This window comes from Barbatula barbatula (assembly GCF_947034865.1).
Source record: "Barbatula barbatula genome assembly, chromosome: 9".
NCBI lineage: Eukaryota > Metazoa > Chordata > Actinopteri > Cypriniformes > Nemacheilidae > Barbatula > Barbatula barbatula.
The window spans coordinates 478,314-498,512 of NC_136772.1; the positions used below are offsets into that span (position 1 = coordinate 478,314).

General features: G+C 39.4%; 2 protein-coding genes across 4 annotated transcripts; one reads left to right on the forward strand and one right to left on the reverse strand.

Annotated features, from left to right (window-relative positions):
- Positions 1-346: 346 nt before the first annotated feature.
- mospd2 (motile sperm domain containing 2) lies at positions 347-12,276 on the reverse strand. The gene is made up of 15 exons (XM_079463710.1): positions 11,964-12,276; positions 11,818-11,875; positions 10,644-10,802; positions 9,651-9,737; positions 9,233-9,387; positions 7,987-8,047; positions 7,847-7,885; positions 7,526-7,650; positions 7,167-7,340; positions 4,346-4,464; positions 2,991-3,084; positions 2,799-2,895; positions 2,564-2,693; positions 2,364-2,466; positions 347-1,394 (listed from the first exon to the last, which is right to left on the reverse strand). The coding sequence occupies exons 1-15, from the start codon at positions 11,994-11,996 to the stop codon at positions 1,254-1,256; spliced, it is 1,575 nt and encodes a 524-aa protein (XP_079319836.1). The 5' UTR covers positions 11,997-12,276; the 3' UTR covers positions 347-1,253.
- fancb (FA complementation group B) lies at positions 11,971-19,595 on the forward strand. 3 transcript variants are annotated; one of them, XM_079463707.1, is made up of 10 exons: positions 11,974-12,329; positions 13,367-14,292; positions 14,956-15,111; positions 15,452-15,544; positions 16,023-16,151; positions 16,261-16,430; positions 17,359-17,711; positions 17,836-18,064; positions 18,373-18,773; positions 19,228-19,595. In XM_079463707.1, the coding sequence occupies exons 2-9, from the start codon at positions 13,387-13,389 to the stop codon at positions 18,764-18,766; spliced, it is 2,430 nt and encodes an 809-aa protein (XP_079319833.1). In that variant the 5' UTR covers positions 11,974-12,329; positions 13,367-13,386; the 3' UTR covers positions 18,767-18,773; positions 19,228-19,595. The 3 variants fall into 3 exon arrangements, with proteins under 3 accessions (XP_079319834.1, XP_079319833.1, XP_079319835.1); XM_079463709.1 differs by having other exon boundaries at positions 12,290-12,329; positions 13,367-13,446; positions 13,524-14,292; positions 18,373-19,595; XM_079463708.1 differs by having other exon boundaries at positions 11,971-12,329; positions 18,373-19,595.
- The last annotated feature ends 604 nt before the right edge of the window (positions 19,596-20,199 follow it).

Below are 20,199 nucleotides of genomic sequence, written 5' to 3' on the forward strand. Positions count from 1 at the left end.
TCTCTCCACCTCTGTATAAATGTCTTTAGCCATTGTATGTACTACATTCTTCAGAAGATCTTATTTTGTGTACATCAGAACAAATAAATGTTTTCTTACAATGGTAGTCAATGGTGACCCAGAAGTGTTTGGTTATGAGCATTCTTCATAGACAGCTTGAGGGTAAATAAATGAGTCATTACGTGTAGAGTTTGGTGGTCACAAGAGGTTTCGAAATGACACCAAATGAAACTCATCAAAAAGTTCCATCAAAATAAAAATGTGAAAATGAATTTTCCAGAATTAGGTTGCCCAAAAGATACACAACTGATTGAAATGCTTCAAATAGACTATGGATCACAAGAATGAGATGTTAAAACACAGTCGTTTACTTTCTAGAAATGCTGATATTGAGAGAACAGTGATTTGAGTTCAAAGGTCACACAAACTTCAGTCAGAACAGCCACGACATGCTGTTTTATATCAGAGGTCAGAAAGATAAAGGTGATGACACACGCTCTACTTCACTCCATCTAAACGTGTCACTGGTTTATGCTTCAGACTGGAGGAAAACCTGACAGCTGAATTAATCCACAATGTAATCGTGAAGAATGTTTGCTTTCAGTGTGGACGAATAAATGACCATCTGTGACCCCACATATGACACGTGTTCTAGAGGAGAGAAAGCGTCACGACACACCTGGTACAGAAATACTTTATGATCATAATGGATCATGACGGTTACGTCTCAGGAATTTGTGCGAGCATCATTAAGATTAACATTTATATTATTTGTTCTCACACCTTAAAATAATTGAACGTCTGACTGAGCCGAACAGATAAATAAAGCAAAATGAACCTGAACAACTGACACAAGCGTTCTGTGCCGAATGACATGAGCTGTTTTTATACAGATGTGACAAAGATATCATATTGATCGAGTCAAGAAAAGACATGTGACCGTGTCGTTTTTTCTTCATACATTCGTGTTTATAAAATACTATACATAAAAATCAGAGTTAATTATATTTGCATGATCTCTACACAACATGTTTTATAAATTAAACTTCTCTCGGTTTAATCTCGACAGCGAGAGTTATAAAAATATGCTTTTAGCCGAGAGTCTGGTGTAGATGTGGACCAGAGCGATGCGGCAACATTCTGTCCATGTGTTCTGGTCCGTTACTGCGCTAAACTGATCAGATGGAGTCTGTGTCTCCACGCTGAAGTCTGAGCATCGTGATTCTGATGGTGGAGGCTACGAGAGACCTGCTTCATGACCCCCACAGTGAGTAAGACGTGATGAAGCTGAGAGCCAACAGAAACGACACCAGAACCACAAGAACCTTCTGTACCCACAGACACACGTCCAGTTTCTGCTCCAGACGAGAGTTTGTGGCCATGACGCGCAGCAGCTGCGGACACACAGATCAACTCGGTCAAAGCTCAAGCCGTCACCAGGTCTTTATTTTTTTCATCTTTTTAAGCTAAATTTAATATGGATTCATTCTTTATGTGTGTTTAAAAAAAAAAAGAGATTTAACACTTTATTGTTAAAGTGTGTGGAGTTGACAAATGAAATAAAAAATGTAGTTTAATTGTACCTTAAGAATAATAATAAAAAAAGTGCAGAATATTAAAGTCACCGGTCAAATATGTATTCTAGAGTCTTAGACCTTTCCAATGATATACAGTGATTTATGATTGTATTAGATTTTAGTTGTGAAATATTAAAGTGAACCTAGGTGTTCCAATATTGGAACAGTGACTGTAAAAGGTTATTCCTACTAAATAATTTACAACAGTAATGTTACTTAATACTTGTAATGTTTGTAAATCCAGACGTTACTTCCGTGTTTGTGGTGGGAAATATCCCACTTCCAAAATGTCTGGAATGCGGTATTGAAACTAGGTGATGACATCATGAATATGTTAAAGGGACACTTCAACCAAAAATGGATTCTGTCATCATTTACCCACCTTTGAGTTATTCCTATTGAGTATAAATGTCTCTGTGCTGATGAACACAGAGAAAGATATTGTAACCAGACATATCTCGACACCCATTGACTGCCATAGTAGTATTTAGTTCTGTCGAGCACAAAAAGAAGACATTTTGTAGAATGTAGGACAGCAAACTGTTCTGGGGCTCTTTAGACAACCATTGTATTTTTAAGTCAATGGGTGTCAAGATCTGTCTGCTTATCGCATTCTTCCAAATACCTTTCTCTGTGTTCATCAGAACAAACACATTTTTGGGTGAAGTATCACTTTGATTAGTGCGTGACGTCATCAAGCGCCAGAGTTTCACAACATCCTGGCAGAAACACTGATCTAGGTTTAGTATTGACTAAGATCAAGCGATGGTTCTGCGAGAATCTCACCGTTGTCTGGAGATCGTGATGCTCATTGGAGGGTGCGAATGATGAATTCTCAAACGAGTTACTGAGAAGAGACTTTGGACTCTCTAAGACGTGACAGCGTAACCTGCAGAAGACAAACAGGAGAAACAGATCTGAGGTGTTTTTACTGCATGTTTCAGCACTAATCTCCTCTCCATCAAAGCTCTTGGTGAGATCGTCACCTGTGCTCCATGACTTTGGTTTTGGGAACTTCTTTCCAGAACTGAGCCAGATCAGGAAGAGCAGATCCCGTGTTTGTGTCCATCTCAGCAGCCATGACCAGAAAACGGTCCTGCGGCGACGCCTGGTACCCTGAGAGACACAGAGTCACGTGTTCATACACGTGTTCATCAAATGAGACTGTGTTCAGTCTTAAAGAAAGAGAGATGGGAGTGATGACGTTTTGGTCTTCTTTACCTCCATGAAGTGACACCACAATATCCACACTTGCTCCGGGTTCACAGCTGCTGTTGCTGGGTTTCACGCGGTATTTTTCCGGCGCTGTCGTCCGCACCTGCATACAGGAGATTTGCTCATAAAAGTTCTCATAGCAAAGACCCTTGAGCCGTTTCGTGACACGAATTGTCGAGGTGAACACAGGAATCTGACCTTGAAAGCCACCTGGTTTTTGGTGACGTTGTTGAGGACGATCGAACATTTCTTCTCGGTTTCTTTAGCACCAAAGCTGAGCTCTTCTGCCGGACTGGGACACAGAACAGACAGTCACACACCTGCTACATGTCATTTATCACAGTTGTAACTATGATAATATTTACATTTATGCATTGGGCAGACACTTTTATCCAAAGCGACTTACATTGCATTATCCTATACATCGAAGTACCGGTACGTGCAATCCCTTGGGATCAAACCCATGACCATGGCGTTGTTAATGCCACACTAACCACTGAGCTACAGGAAAGCTACTAATCATATATATTAAATCACATTTATGTTACCGTATAAAAATAAAACACAATAAACATTACAAATATCGACGTATCTTTACTTAAATCAAAAATGCCTTGTTGTGCAGCACTGTCGAGCTTGTGCAGAGGTTGCAGCTTTTGCCAGAGGGGAACTGAATCCCCTGGTTAGGTCTGCTTTCCCTCTGAGGTTTATTTCACCTCCAATGGAGTTTTGGGTTCCTCGCCACTGTTTGCCTGGCCAGAATTTTATAGTTTTATTTAATGAACACAGCATATAGGAATTTATAGTCTGTCTGATATTTGACCTGTGTTTTGACTTGAATTACCTTTTATGTTTTGCTTATAGTCAATGTTTTCTTGTACAGCTGCTTTGTAACGATGAAAATTGTAAAAGGATCTATATAAATAAAGCTGACTTGACTTCAATAATGCAAATAAATGAATAAATCAGAATTATGAATCTGTCTTGGGTGTGTCTCAAGTCAAAGTCTGCATGAAGAACTTAAAACTAGAAAAATATTTGGTACGTAGCATCATGTTCATGAACTATGATCGCATAGCATTTGAAAACATCAAAGCCCATCAGACAAGAGGCGGAGAGCGAGAGAACTGGTTTAACTGTAATACATCTGCTGTTCATCCTCTCCTGATGGGATTAAGCTCCGGTCTGTTGTTGTTCACAGTAAACTTCACTATCAAGAAGAAACACTCATTTCATTTCATGTAAATGAGCCTCTAGTCATAACATCTAAACCATGTGAACACAGAAACTTTCCATAAGTGAAATGCGTTAACTTCCATCTGGCAAGAGATTATGAAATTATTTATTGTATTATTATCAAAATCTACTGAAATGCCGTAAAATGACTTCAGATAGTATTTGTGCCCATTGACACACATCCTCATATCAAATCCTCCATCATGTCTCGTGTTCTTCAGTGTCAAGACTGATGTTTTAGTCACACGTGTCTCTGAAGCGACTTACACTTCATTATATTATACATCTGTCTTTCATGTTGGATGCAGTATATTTACCCGATGTGCAGTAAGGTGCCTTTGAAAGTGGTTGTAGGTTTTCTAACGCCTCGGAGTCGACCAGTTCCTTCACTTCTGTCGAGATCTTCCGACCTCTGACATTCCTCTTGAAAGTTAACCTGAAAAACATCAAATATAAAACAATCAATTATCATCTATCAATTACAGTTACAGCCCTTCGTCACGCCAAACAAATGCGTCTCACATGTAACTGGACAAAAGTGATGATGTCACAGTTTGAAGGAAGCCGCGATATAAAGACAGAACTGAAGGACACAGTGAAGGTTCAGCTTGATCCCAACACATGAAAACACACAACAGTGACTCCATTCACACATATAACAACAGACGGATATTTCACACATCACTCCAACCATCCCAGGAAACACACACACACACTCACGTACGCCAGAGGTCAGGAGGCCGAAAAACAAACACTTCTGTTCTACTACAGAAGTGAAACTTCAGAGTTTCCAAACGTGACTCAATGGAAATGATGTTGAGAAAGTCAGGAGGAGGCTTGTGTCACAGGTCAAAGGTCATCATAGAAAGAGTGTGCGACACTACTCATAAACAGAAGCAGCGTTCATGAGAGAGATACGACAGAATGAAAGAGACCATTGAGTTTGAAATGTTGTGGACTTTATTCAGCGTCAGATTAAAGTGAAATGTCAAAAAACAAACTTGAAATCAATTTACAACCGATTAAATAAACTGTCAAGTGTTTAAACATACCAGTGTTTTCCACATTAAATGAAATGTTCCAGTCATTAGTAAATAATCATGAAATTAACTTCGATATTCCATTAAATGTCAACATAAAAAAACCACAGTATGAATCATCGTGAAATCATAATAAAATGATTATTACAATTCTTGTCTCTTACTTTGAGAACTAAGAGTGAGGTTTATAATATTTGCAGTGTGATTAAACACACAGTCAGTGTTAGTGTGGAGTGTTAGTGTAAAATATCATGTGATTACTTCAAGAGGAAGGACGGATATTAAAATAGTTTTTCTCGTAAAGCTTCAGCATAACAAGAACAAAGACATCAGTGAAATACAACAAAAGCATCTGCTAACACAACTTCTTCATTTTGGTTTGGACGGTTGCAGTAAATCTTCAGAAAAGAACATGTGTTTAATCCTCCAGACCGCATGAGACCACAGGTCAGCATGTTTAAAGACAAATCATTCTGTTAAACTTCATAAAAACTCATCATTGGCTTTTACGTCGCACTGCTGAATGAGAACCAGCTCTCAGTTTACATCCCGTAACCATCACACAACTACAAATGAAATGCTTGAAATACAATCATCACTAAAAGAAACACATGAACATATTTGACAACTATCAAATGAGACGTCATTAAAAACACATCAAAACGCTTTAAAACATGAATTGAAGTTCTTATCAAAGAGATGAAGTGCTGATGAAATGTACTGCTGGTTGAAATGTGCTGGACACAGATGAGATGCTGAAGACACTCGACGGTGTAGAAACATCAAACATTGTCTTATCAGGCCTTGTGTCAAGACAGACAGACAGACAGACAAGAGAACGCACATCAGCTTCAAACATGTCACATGATGATCATGACCTAAAGCAATCTGACTGAAGATGTCAATCATCTGAACCTGTCAGCAGGGAGACTGTGTGACGTGCGGCGATATCAATGACGAGTGTTTTGGTTTCGGAGAGATGGAACACTGACATTCAGCTTCAGAAAATAAGAAATGCTAAATATGTAAAAATACCTTGCTGTGAACACATGCTTTCAAGACTCATTCAAGCGACACGTTTGATCAGTTTGCGTGTCTGACTAACACGAAGCTCAAGCAACAGGAATTCCCACAGAAATGTGTTAAAGGTGATTTCTGGAAACCAAAATACTTCAACAAACATTAAGAACAAAAGTACAAAAGCAAGAAGTTACGAATACACAACAATGTCACAAATAAAGAGAGAGAGTCATAGAAAACGTCTGCTAATGAGACTGAAGGGTGCAGGTTAAAGTGCATCACAGCCGTTTAGTTTCGCATGCATGGAGCTGGACATGAGCAAACCAGATCACATGACTCACGCTCAGCTGCTGTGACATCAAAGCACACTGACCTTTGACCTTGATGATCACATCCTGATTTAATCTTCAGCACAAGCACTGTGATTGTAAACCAACGACTGATAAACATCACAGATATGTTACCGCAGTAAATCATCTTGCTGTTAATGTGTGCGGGAGGCTTTGATTATACAGAGAGCAAAAAATAAAGAAGAATATTGATTTAAAAGCGTGTAGAGATGCAATAGTGACATTCAAAAGAACAAGAATTACAATATTCTTCTGTGAGGAAACTAATGTAACTGCTATTAACATCACATGTGGGTAGTGCACAAATAAACAGCACACACGACACACTAACATTGAAGATAAATCGCTCTTATGTTGTTTTGTAGAAACATGCAGCTCTGTTTTTAAGCATTCTGTTGATAGCGAAACCAAGTTCAGAACATGAATGTTGAGTGTTTTAGCGTTTTAACGTTCAAATGATGCATAGTTTGGGATAGATGATTGAATATTCATGTAAAACAAAGGCACAAAAAAAAATGCAGACGCAACGCCCTTTGGTCCCGCCCACAGGCCGAGTGCATGTTAAGAGATTACAAATAGAAAAATTCATAATATATTAGTTACAGTTTGTTTTCTAAATTTACGATGTTACACCAACTACCCACGTCCTGAAACCTTTCCTAACGCCCTGCAGATTGTGTGGTGTTGTGAGAGACGGAGGTGTTTGATATGAATGCGATATACTGCACCTTCTTGGGTTTGATGTTCAAATCAGAACTGAAGCTGGACTCCAGGGTCTCTTTAGACTCCAATTCAATGTCCTTGATGTCACTTTCATCCTCACTGATGACTGGACCGTTCTCACAGATGGGTGACTGGAAGTCATCATCAGGCAGAGGAGGATAACTGTATTTAAACTGGTCCTGTCACGACATATCGTGTGAACACGGTCAATGTGAGTGTCTTCAAAAACAGAGAAATACTTGATGCCTTTGCTTTTATTTCATTGTTAATATTTGTATGAATAGATTGTAGTTTGTGTCGACTGCTGAATGTTTGGCATCATGACAAATCTAGTATGTAATCTCTTAAAATGACTGTTGCGTACCGTCCCGCCCATGTGCGGTAGAAGGTGTTCAGGGTCAATAAACGTCTGGATGTCACTCTTGGAGACAAACCTGAGTTTACTGATGGCATCAGGACCCAGCCATGTCTTGACGATCTTCCAGGCGGCTGTCGCACACAAAACAAAACACAAGATATAATTTCAGGACGAAGACACTTGACCACAGCAGGTGAACGGAGAAAATGTCATCCTGAAATATTGCCACTGTTTATTATCTTTAAAACAACAAAGTTTTGAAAAACATTTCTTATGTTTAATGGAGATTTTTCATCTGCCGACTCATCACATGAATGAATAACTCACCGTTCATGATCCACGGCATCTCATACATGATCATTTTCGCTGTGAAACACAGAAACACACGAGCAGATTACATTTAGTCATTTAGCATTTAATCAGCTTCTTTAAGTTAAACACAGCAGATGATGTCCTCATGTACTCACAAAGAAACTTTGGATAGTAGACTTTGAAGCAGCTGATGATATACTTGACAAAGTCCATGTCCTAAAAGAAGAAAACGTGAATGAGCATCACACTGAAACCGTTCTAGTGAATCATGATTCAGTTGTGTTCACTGAACGCTCCAGTGACCTTCATCTTAGTTTTCTGTTTGTTCTTCATATTAAATCCTGAGAGCCACTACTGAGAAATTTCACAACTTAGAAATGAAAATAACAGACCAGAATAGAATATTTATTCTAAAAACGAGGTGCAAACAGCCACGGAGTCTGAGCCAAACTCACTGAAGTGGACAGATGGTGACCCCACAATGGGTCAGAGTGACATTTAGATCATTTGTCAAATTTCACAACTTTCTTTGAGTTTAACGGGTTCAAGCTTGACCAGATAGCCACTAACCACACACACACACACACGAGATCAATCACGTACAGAAGAACATTGATATACACAAGCCTGGCTTAGAATTATGATCAAAAACAGCCAAAATACCTCAACAATAACATTAGAAACACACAAGAGCATTTCACAGTCACTTCAGATCAGAAAACTGCTTTAACATTTCTGTTGCAGAAACACGAGACGGAGAGATAAACAGTTAGACGGGAAGATTTCTGGGATAAGTGGAGAGAGTCGGTTTGATTTGAAGGTCATGTTAATCTATGGAGAAGTGAACGGCGTGTCTCTCACTGGGTCTTCAGCAGCTGTAATGACCTTAATGTGAAGGTCACAACTTTACTAACCGTCCAAACTAATCAGAATATATTTACAGCCTTTCAGCAGAAAAACAGCATTCACATACTCATATATTGAGTTGATTTGTGATTGACGTGAAAGCATTTTATATACAGGACCGTACGCTACATACTCCATCAAAACATGCTGAATTTGTTTCCAAACAGTTTTTATAATCCTTTGAATTCAACTTTTCAAATTCAATTTAGTTAATGGATTCTTTTCTCTATCTTGGAAACATTATGGACATGGATGAGGGATTTCGTATTTAAAACGGAGTGTTCTGATTGGATGAGCTGTGTCACTGTAAACGGATATCCGCTCAATATGATAATAATGTCACGTCATGTTGTTGTTTATAAACTGTTAACAGCTACATCAGGCGGTCAAGATCCTTCACAGAAGATTATCAGACATCCAGAGCGTTCTATCTGACGCTGTGCCATGAGCATCATTTCAGAACTTGTGCATGTTGAGTTTAATAAAGATACTTACGATGTTGCTGAGGCTGGACTCGGACATGTCGAACACAACCGTCAATGGCATTCCCGGCTCACGTCTAGCGTAACGCTCCAACCAAAACGCCACATATCTCTTCTTATCCAGTATCGTCTTAGCATCCTTAATGTGAAGCTTCACTCTGAACCAGACTAGAGTCAAAACACACACACACACACTCACGATTCATGAACCGAAGGAAATCTGTAGATTGATAAGCAAAACTATATCTGATCTCTATCTTGCTCATCCGTGACTGATCGTAATGTTTGACTGACACCCTACTGACCTGATGGAGCACATTTAGTGCGTGTTTATGGTTTTGGACACAAATGAAAACCAAGCGTGCAGCACTGACATATCTTATTTTAACAGCACAGAAAATCTAAAGTCTGAGAATTTGAAGTTGACATACAGAGTTTGTTTCCTTCTTTGTCGTAGCCGTGCAGGTAAACAGCTCCGGTCTCAAACATCCACGGGGGAACACTGTTCTCTGTGAGGTCTGGAGGAAGAAAGAGCAGAAAGATTCCATTCATTCATCGCATTTTTCCTCGATCAACACAACCGGTTTGCTTTGAATCTCATGATATATTTACCAAGCCAAAATCATCAAAGTTTAATTTGTTAGGGACATTACAGTTGTTTCGTGGATGTATGGCGGCACAAACTCGCTTGAAATGGTTCGAATTGAAATGCTTTTAAATATAGAATACAGACAAGTGGAGTTTTGTATCTGAGGCCGAGCAAACAAATCGTCTTTAGCAGCATATAGAAGAAATGAAATAAAACACATGATGCACATGAACCCCTGATCGAGGGAGGAAGTAAATAAAACTCAAATAATAACAGCAAACCAGTATTACAGGAAGGACCGATGGTGTCTGTGTGCTTACAAAACTGCAAGTAAGCAAGTGAACTGCTTTCTGCTCACGACAAACAGCGTCGATTATAAACACACAAAATGTCATCATTATTTACACTCATGTTATTCCAAATTTAACTAAATTAAACTAAACATAAAAAAATCCCTGTTCACTTTTACAACATCGAAAAAACCATTCTTCAAACATTGTCTTCTGTTCCACAGAGTCACATGAGCACATGCTGACAGAACAATTTTAAGTCAAATAAGCAGAAAATAACCACTAAATGCGCTTATCTGTCATTTAAAACAAACATCATGTCAATGCAAAAATGTAACTGGTTCTGAAATATCCCTTTTCTTTAAGCAAAAAAGATGACTTTTCAAATTTCACATTCTGAGGTCAAATGTGGGACAGACGTGTTTCTGTCAGTCTGTCTTAGCCAATAACAAGCCAACACATATGTGAGCAGCTTCCTCTTTATCTGCGAAGAAATCACACACACACATTCACACATATGCACAGACAAAAATACACAAACACACCATTGAGGTTGAACTCTTTTCTCCAACGAAAGCTCTCATCGATCATCTTTAAGGTGTCCTCTACCACAAAGTGTCTCCAGGTGAGGTAGCTCTCCACCTGACTGTCATCTCTGAAGAGTTTCTCCACGTCTCTGGAGTCATAGTGATCTGAAGACTGTCCTGAGAGACAGAGATATACATATAGACTGTTTACTTTTATGACATTCTCATGTTTCTGACAGATATCTACAGTTGATATTGATATTTTATTTCCATATACTTTCATTTGCATTTCATTCTATATGAATGCCTTACTCAGCACCTTATATTTGATTCGAATGTTTGTATGTCTTTTGTTATGTGTTCAATGCTTTGGCAATATTGTAGAGACAGACAGAGACAGAGAGAGACAGAGACAGAGAGAGAGAGAGAGAGAGAGAGAGACAGAGAGAGAGACAGACAGAGAGAGAGAGACAGAGAGAGAGAGAGAGAGAGAGAGAGAGAGAGAGACAGAGAGACAGAGAGAGAGAGAGAGAGAGAGAGAGAGACAGAGAGACAGAGAGACAGAGAGACAGAGAGAGAGAGACAGAGAGAGAGACAGAGAGAGAGAGAGAGAGAGAGAGAGAGAGACAGAGAGACAGAGAGACAGAGAGAGAGAGAGAGAGAGAGAGAGAGAGAGAGAGAGAGAGAGAGAGAGAGAGAGAGAGTTCATCAGCACGACAATCAATCAACTGTTCTTTGTACTCAGATATATTCAGTGAAGTGATCAGAAACAAACAAACACAAACACCAACACACACAAACACACACACACACACACACACACACACACACACACACACACCAACACAATAGAAGTTTATCAAACAAACTTTAACTTTAAGACTAATGATTAAAACTTAATTCTTATAGTTAAGCACCAAGTATGTCGAAACTCTCATTAAACATTTAAAAGAGAATATAAGACCACGCTTGAAACATTAAAAACATGGTTTCGGTTCATTCTCCGTGTGTTGAATCAAACAGCTGTTGGTGTCAAACATTAAACAGATGTTTTCATAATGCACAACAATCATCGCACGTCGCTGTAAACAACAATCAAACATGACGTTTCATAAACAAGATCAACGTCAACAGTGTTGTTGTGAATAATGACACTTGTGAACTTAGCGAACTGCTAACGTGAAACACTCACCTTCAACAAACTCGCTTTTAAACCTCTGTCGCGTTTCTTCGATCTTACTTTCGATGTCCTTTTGGAGACAGTAGATGAGTTGTTAGAAATGTGTTTGCGAGGTTAACATAAGTCGTTATGTTTATGAATGTTAGCCGTCTGATTACCTGCTCTGATTCGGGCTGCCCTGCATCCGCCATGATAGTCCTCAGTGACTGACAGCGGGAGCAGTTGCAGAGTGTTCAGCGGGATCGAGCGCAGGCTCGCGGAAACTGCTCCCTCTGATGACGCCATTACGGCTCTGACAAATCAAACAAACCTTTGCGCGGCTGCTGCGCGAGATAAAGCGACCGTGTCGCGCTCGTGCGGTTAAAAGCACATACATGTGTCATGCGTTGAATTAAATCAGCGACGCGCGGTGACGACATCACTTGTTTTGCGATCGAACAGCAGCACTGTTTCTTTAAGAAACACCCGGCCGGAAGCTGCGAATGCGCGCGCACTTTGACGAGGAAGAAACATCACCGCATGAGGTAAAGTTGAGGATGATTGACTTCTGCGTAAACACAAGAATATAAACACATATATAAACATGAATATAAACACATATATACACATGAATATAACTTGTGCTTTTTGTCATATGAATGATGGAACTATTCTGCATTTGAACCATGTTTGTTTTGGTTTGACTTTAAGATGTTTTAAGGGAGATTTCAGGCATTGACATTGTTTTGGAAGCTTAAAATATGTCGTTTTTATATGATAAAGCTTTAGGTAAAGTAATTTCCTTTTTGCTTAGTTTCATATTCACAAATGTCGATGGTCACCAAACTTTATGCATTTTAAATTTGAGCCACATTTTTATAGACTTATATATATATATATATGTTATTTGTTAATCTGAATACTCTTGTGTATATAGTTTTTATTATCTTTTCTCTTTTATGCTGTGTTTAATAACAAATAAATAGGGTAAAGCTTTTGAGGAATTGTTTATGCGATTTGTCGTCAACAATGTTATATTGGACATGTTGTTTTACATACAGAACTTTTCTGTGGTTTCAAGGATTTGCCTCAGATATTTGTCACTTTAATAATGCATTTACATCACAAAATAATGCTTTTGTCCAAAGTGACTAACAGAGAGTTCAGGGAACAACACAGCGAATGCAAATATGTGAGAATTCTGTGTAATTCAAATAGTTTATATAACGTTATACTATCAAACACCTTTTAACTGTGATATTACATCAGTTTATATCATCTTGAATAATCATGATAATAATATAACTGTCACACGCCGCCTGTATTTGAAAACCGTAACTTAACCTTTAGTAGAAATCCTGTGAGATAATATTGTGGATTATGGCTGCATTTAGTAGATATATCAACGTAACGCATGCATTTATATGTATGTAACCTCTTTACAAAATGTTCTTAAGTTTACTCTTCCAACGGTAAATGAACGTATCATACATATGTCAACGTGACAGTTTGTCGTGTTTTCCTTCAATCCCTTCTGATGTTTTCTGTCACTTGTTCTCATGTTCTCTTGTCTTTTCTCCAGGTGTCCAAAGCAGCGTTCAGATGATGGCCGTTAAAATGCTGCCGGTTGGAGGAGATGTGCTGGTGTTCCAGTGCAAGACCGTAAGCTCCAGAAGCCGAGATCAGCGTCGAGGTTCAGAGGTCACTTTCTACAGCTTGACCTTTAACCCTGACACTAGGAGCTTCTTCAGTCGAGATCACACCGTGTACCCGCTGCACAGAGACGGCTCTGCTGAATCACACATCGTTCACTGTTCCTGCGCTCTGGATGTGCAACAGAGAAGAACAGTGCCGTGCGTTCTGCTCAGACTGTGCCGGAAGAGAACGTCTGCTTTCAAATACGTGCTGTACTCTGTAAATGGTCTCACGGATGCCAAGCTTCGTGTAGAATTTGTGTTGCCATATGAGATAAGAGAGAATATTTCAATATTGCAAGGGCCTACATTGGTGTGGTGTCATGAAAACACAGTCTGCTATGTATGTTCACAGAGAGTGAAGGAGGTTCCTGTACCCATGACTGTTAGGTTCATTGGTGAATTGCCTCTCCGTCAGAGGAAACTAGTGGTTCTGGGGACCCCAGTTGTGTCTAAAAAAGGCCTGAATGAATCGCTCGGTGTCACAGGGTTGAAAAACACGCTGCACTTCATAGAAGATGAAAGAACTTTAACCGGAGAGTGTCTGGTACCTGACGCCTACAGTTCTGTGATCCGGTGTATGAGCGTGTTGTCGGCTGATGAGATTGCTGGTTCTGTGAGGTCTGTGGTGCTGGTGGCCACGAGCATGAAGCAGCTGGTGTATTTTGAGAACGCTGTTCCTCTGGAAGTTTGTCTTCTGCCGTATGAACATCCTCAGAGCATCCAGACGGTGCACACTGTCAGAAATGACTGTCTCATCATCATCACCTTCAGTCAGGGGAATGTCTGTGCCGTGTGGAAAGACACGTTCCAGGTGAGGCGAGGGCTTCTTTTTTGATCAATAGATCCTCTAAGAAAAAGCTTTCCTGTATCTCAGTGGTAAGAGCATTCCGAGTCAATCAATAATCCACGTCTCCAAGCGAAATTTGTTTTATTTATTTTTGTTTGTTTACAAAATGTCCGATTTGATTAATGCAACAGTAAAACATGGCTGTTCACTTTCAGTGATGCTTTCTTTTTCCTCAAATAATGTGATATATGTTGGTATATCATTTCTTTAATATATTTGAATACAATTTAAATAGATTTTAGAAAAGAAAATTCTTACTGAATATCGCATTATAGCGTGCTATCGCATATCACATTTTTCTGTGATATCGCACAGCCCTGAGTCAAATAGTTTCAAAAAGTATAGTGTAGATAAAACACAGGAACACTTTACTTGAATAATCAATGTTTTCACTAACTGAACACAAAGAACGATTTTCACAAATGATCTTCATCATTCGACTTATATTTGTGACACTTGAAAGCACAGACATGTCACTTAACATTGAGATCTGCTCTTGCAAACATGTCAAGCTCACGACACCATTTTTATGTAAACAAATAAAAACATGGCATGCATCACAGAACTTATTAAATCTTCATCATGATTGTAGGTGTTCAGCAGGAATGATGTTTATGTCTGTGTCAGGTGGGCTGCTGTTGGACTGATGTGCGTCTGCTGCTGGTGGATGATTTTCTGGGATGCGGGACGGATCAGATTCTCGTCGTGTTTGAGGAGCCGAGGTCTTCTGGAGAGTTGCTTAGCAACTTCCTCCTCACCGATCTGTGTGGCATCACATATTCTGTTCGTCAACATTGATTTCATCCTCACTTCAGACGCTTCTAAAATGATTTTGCTTCAATGCCCAGATTTCATATTAGACACTGAGTCTTATAAATCTATTAAAAGTATCTTGAGTAATATTAGATCAGATGTTGATATAATGAAATCTGTTCAGAGATGTATGAGATCCCAATATTGCAATATTGTCTAACAAAAGATTCAGGAAGTCGCTGATTTAATGCAGTTAGTTGTGTCTCTCTGTATCAGATTTGCGAGAGATTTTGAGATTTTTGTCAGATTAGAATCATTGTGTTAGATGATTTATGACGTGTTTGTGTTAATACTGTGTACACTTTTGTAGTGTGGACGAGCAGACAGTGACGTCTTGAGTACATCAGACACAGCTCAGGAAAACCACCTGCTCACCGTCAGAGCTTTAGAATCCAGACTACAGGTATCACAGCTCAACACGGCACAAGATTCATCCATCAACATACTGTACATGTGCTGAGTGCTTCACCCAAACATGACATGTGTTTTCCTTATGTTGATATAAACTGAAAGCTGTAGTTTTCTGTGACGTGCCACACATTTTTTAAGAATAAAGAAATAATAAAAGAGAAACATGACCTTCTTGTCTCATTAAATGCCAGACATAATGTCAACACATTATTTTAGGTGAATAATTCCTTTAAAAAAAACAACCTTTGTTTGATTTTATAGATAAGATATGTGGCTTGCTGTACAGTAAGGAATTCAGACCTTGAGAATGAATGCCTCCATTCTTAGTGTGTATCCGTACATCTTATGTGTAGGTAATGTGTGTGATAATCGATGACAGCACATAGAGCTGAACTAAAAGATTTATCTTGTGAAAACATGTCAAGGATCATGTGTTTGTTCACTGCTGAATTGCTGATTTGTGTTTTTAGAGCGGTCTGAACCTTCTTGAGGATCTTCAGAGGGATGTCGATGTTAAAGATAGACTGTTACATCATGTGTTAGTGGCTTTGACTGATCTGATATCAGGCAGAAAACATGTGATCTCGTCTCCAGAACAGGTCCACACACACCATGTGTCCGAGCAGTTCACTACATGCATGCGGTGAATATTATAGTATAATGCAGTATGGGGCTCTTGTAAAGATGAGTGTTTGTGTTTTTTAACAGGAGGGTCTTGTGTCTCTGTGGGATGAAGATGAGGATGATGAGGTGCACGTCTCTGATGAACCGATGCAGACTGAATGTGACGAAGCTCCAGTGAAGGTGCTCAGAGTTTGGCAGAGAGTCATCGAGGAGAGTTTGATCTCTGGCATCGTCATGGCAACCCCAAATAACACGTATGTTGCACGTGTAACTCTACCGATGTAAACGTACAGTACTCGTGAGTGTTCAGCATTCAAAATGGTTAATGCAAGAAGAATTATATCACCGTTGAGATGAGAGGATTAAACCAGAGTGAATGTGACAATATAACAGAGTAACGGGTTTATCATGTGACATCATCTCTCATCTCATCTGCTGTGGTATTAATGTCTGCTTTCTATAGTTACAGTCTCTCATATGGTCCTTCATTGGTCTCATAAACTCAGTATTATTACTGAAACATTCTATTTATAACCAGTGCTGTTTTGTATTTCATGCTAAACTGTGAATCCTCATACATGACTTGATTCATTAAAATCTATTTTATTTTGTTGTCTGTTGTTTGAAATAATGTTTATTCTCCTTTCTCCTATTTAAGCTTCTTTAGAGCAAATAGCTCGATTGAATATCACCAAACCCTTCAGAAATATTGATAACGGTTTACAGAAAGGTTTTATTTTTCAACATTAGTAAATACTTTAGCTGACATGAACTAACAATGAACAACGTTTTCATTAAGATGATGTCATCTTTTATTCATGTTTGTTAATGTCGACACAGTTGCTTATGTTTGTTCACTGTGCATTAACTAATGTTTATTTTATTAGTAAATGCTGTACTAAACGTGTTGTTAAGCTTATGTTACCTAATGGAATAACTCTTAATCAGATCGTTTTTACTCATTTCTAATGTGAAAAATAGCGGGCGTGACTACGTCTTTCACTGCGATTTGATTGGATGTATCAAAACAGTCGTTGCATTTTTAAATGGAACTGGCAGCAATTTACAATAAACGCTGCAATATTTCAGGGAAAAATAGGAATTGTGATTTTTTTATTTCACTGAGACTTTAATTAAATGAATATATCGTCCTCCTGATGAAACATGTGTTTGTGTTTGTAGGTGTGTAAGGAACATGAGCGCTTCAGTGTTAGCGGTTTGTCCTGTAGCCGTGAAGAGCAGGAGTTTAATACAGCACAGCTCCACATCAGACACGAGTGAACGCTGTCATCCACCACCTGTGAAGAACATCAGACATTCTGCTGACATCACATCAGCATTAACTCTACTGACAGTCACTGATCTGAAGCCATTATTCACCTCCAGCAGTGTCACATATCCCATCATACTCCATTACTGCACACCAACATCTGCTCGAGTCTCTCGTCACTGCGGACAGATCTCAGTGGATATCACAGATCTTCACCCGGGGAAGATGAATCCACGGCTTCTGCGGGACACTAAACTCAACACAGGTACACGATTACACAATTGCATTGAAAATGACTTTTGTAACGGTGGATTTGGACAATGTGTGTTGGTTTAAACTTGTTACGCGATGACTTGATTTGGTTCGTATGAATGATGTTTTGTGTTCAGAGGAATCCAGAGATGATCTTCTCAGTCTGATGGCCGTGATGGACTCGTGGTGTTTTCTCATCGATTGCTGTGATCACACGCTGGCTGATGTTCAGGGTTGGTTGCGGGACGAGCAGCACGCTGAGCGACTGGAGGTGGAGCCAAACTACACCATACCCCCTTCTGCTCTACTGATTTTTCATTGGGTGCTGAAAACACCTTTCCAGGGGCTCTTAACAGTTCACTACAGGTGAAAATCTGTCTGTCATTTTGAATCTGTCGTGTCAGATTTATCAGTCTGTTCCGCATCAGAACAGGACTGGAAGCAGAGAATTCTGATGTTTTTATTGTTCGCTACTTTATGATCACTGAAGCATCTAACATCTACAATCATTCATTTCAAAATTTAATCATCACAAATGACTAGAAAAATCATGTATGAAAAGTGTGAGTTCATTTAACCGTGTTTAAAATCATGTGCGGATGTGTCTGATTCCCATCTTTAACATGACGCGTCACATGTCATTGTGTGTAATATGTTTGATTTCACCTTCACAGAGACGAGCTGGATTTGCTGAGGTTTCTGAACAACCTGTGTGATTTTCTGCCTGTATCACATCACGTGACGCTGGTCGGGACCCCGAGGTCTCGCGGACGTTCTGGAGGTCTGTCACAGACTTTAGAGACAGAGATACAGAGCATCACACAGGCGGTGTCTTCTGTTCTTCAGTGTGACGAGACAGGAGTAAAGAGAGGAGAGAGATGCTCCTCTGAGACCCTGCAGAGATTAAGAGATGAGTGGCAGACAGAGAGAGAGCGGTACAATAAAAGACTGCGACCCCTGGTGGACGCCACACGCTACTGCAGACTTATGGAGAGCTTGATTCACACGCAGATGAACGGTGATGTAGTCGCTCTAAGAGAAGCACAGACAGATTTACCTCGTCTGTAGGTAAAGGGTGAGAATCTGACATGGAGTAGTGATGTGATGGTCTGAGGAACAGACACAAGTTTATGTCTGATAATCTTCATCTGCATTGAATCGTTTAAATCTCATTTCTGAGTCACAAACTAAAAATGCAAGAGACCAGTTGAATTCTGTCTTCATTTATTCTCTCTCATATGTTTGTAAATCTGTACGTGAGTCTTTCTTCAGTGGAACTCGACGGAAGATATTTTGAGAAATGCGTCAGTGGTTTGGTGTATATCAATGGGGTTCAGTGTTGTTTGATGATCAATGTTCAACATTGTGTTCTTAAGAAGAAAGACTCAAACAGGTTTGATGTCAGGATGAGGGAGGAAAAACGATGACAGAATTCTCATCTTGAGCTGAACTGTGAGACTTGAATCTCATTGTAAACTTCTCTCTTTGGGTTCCTCTGAGAAGATGTTTGAGAGGTTTTATTTTCACAGGGGGAAGTGACATTTGAAAGGTCTGTCCTCTCTGGTGTCCTTCAGTCAGCTCTCATCCAAATCCACACTGAATGACGAACGAGCCTGATGGGTTTTCATGAGCTTCAGCTGACATCTCCAGAGACTCTTTTCATGTTTCTGTGACATTTCCACATGAAACCCTTCAGCTTCTCTGATTCTCAGAGGTGTACGGATGAAGCAGTCTCCCTGCCGTTTATCCTCTTCAGAGAAACCAGCTTTACCTTCCTCACGTTGAGCGAACTCCACCGGCAGCATTAACATCAGCGTTTGTGGAAAATGTTTTTTTGTTTCCGCTCTGCTCTTGATCAGAGAAATGAGATTCAATAAATCTGAAGGTTTTACTCATGAAAACATGTCTGGAGTGTTTTTATTAAACATATGCAGATAGAAAATGAACACTTTCTTTGTTCTAGTATGATTTAAGATCATAGTTTTCATGACAGTTGAATCTCTGCCCCTTAGGTAAAGATTTACCGTGGATTTATTACAGTTTGTATAACCACAGTTGTACTACAAATACCATGCTTCAGCCAGGGTTACTATAGTAAAACCATGGTTAATGTGTGGTTACCATGAGACTGTAAAGACAGATGTTGGTTCAACTTAATATATGTGGTTTCCATGGTAACACTGGCTGCAGCATGTTCATCTAAAGAGGACTAATGAAAAAGTTGTATTTATTGGTATCAAATGCTGTTTTGTGTTCAAATGTGGTATCACTGTGAGATGCTGAAACAGAAGTGTGTGGTCTGATGAGGGGTCGATTCTTAAGTTTCTTGTTTTTTATTGTAGTGCAGTGAATATTGATATCAAGATACTGTACCGAGAGTCACGCTCTGGTCTGTCATGTACTTTAGAATGTTTGAGACGACAGCTGAGGAAATAATGTCCAGTGAATGAACCCGATGGAGTCATGAATGAGATCTGGAAGACTGACAGGTGTGATGCACA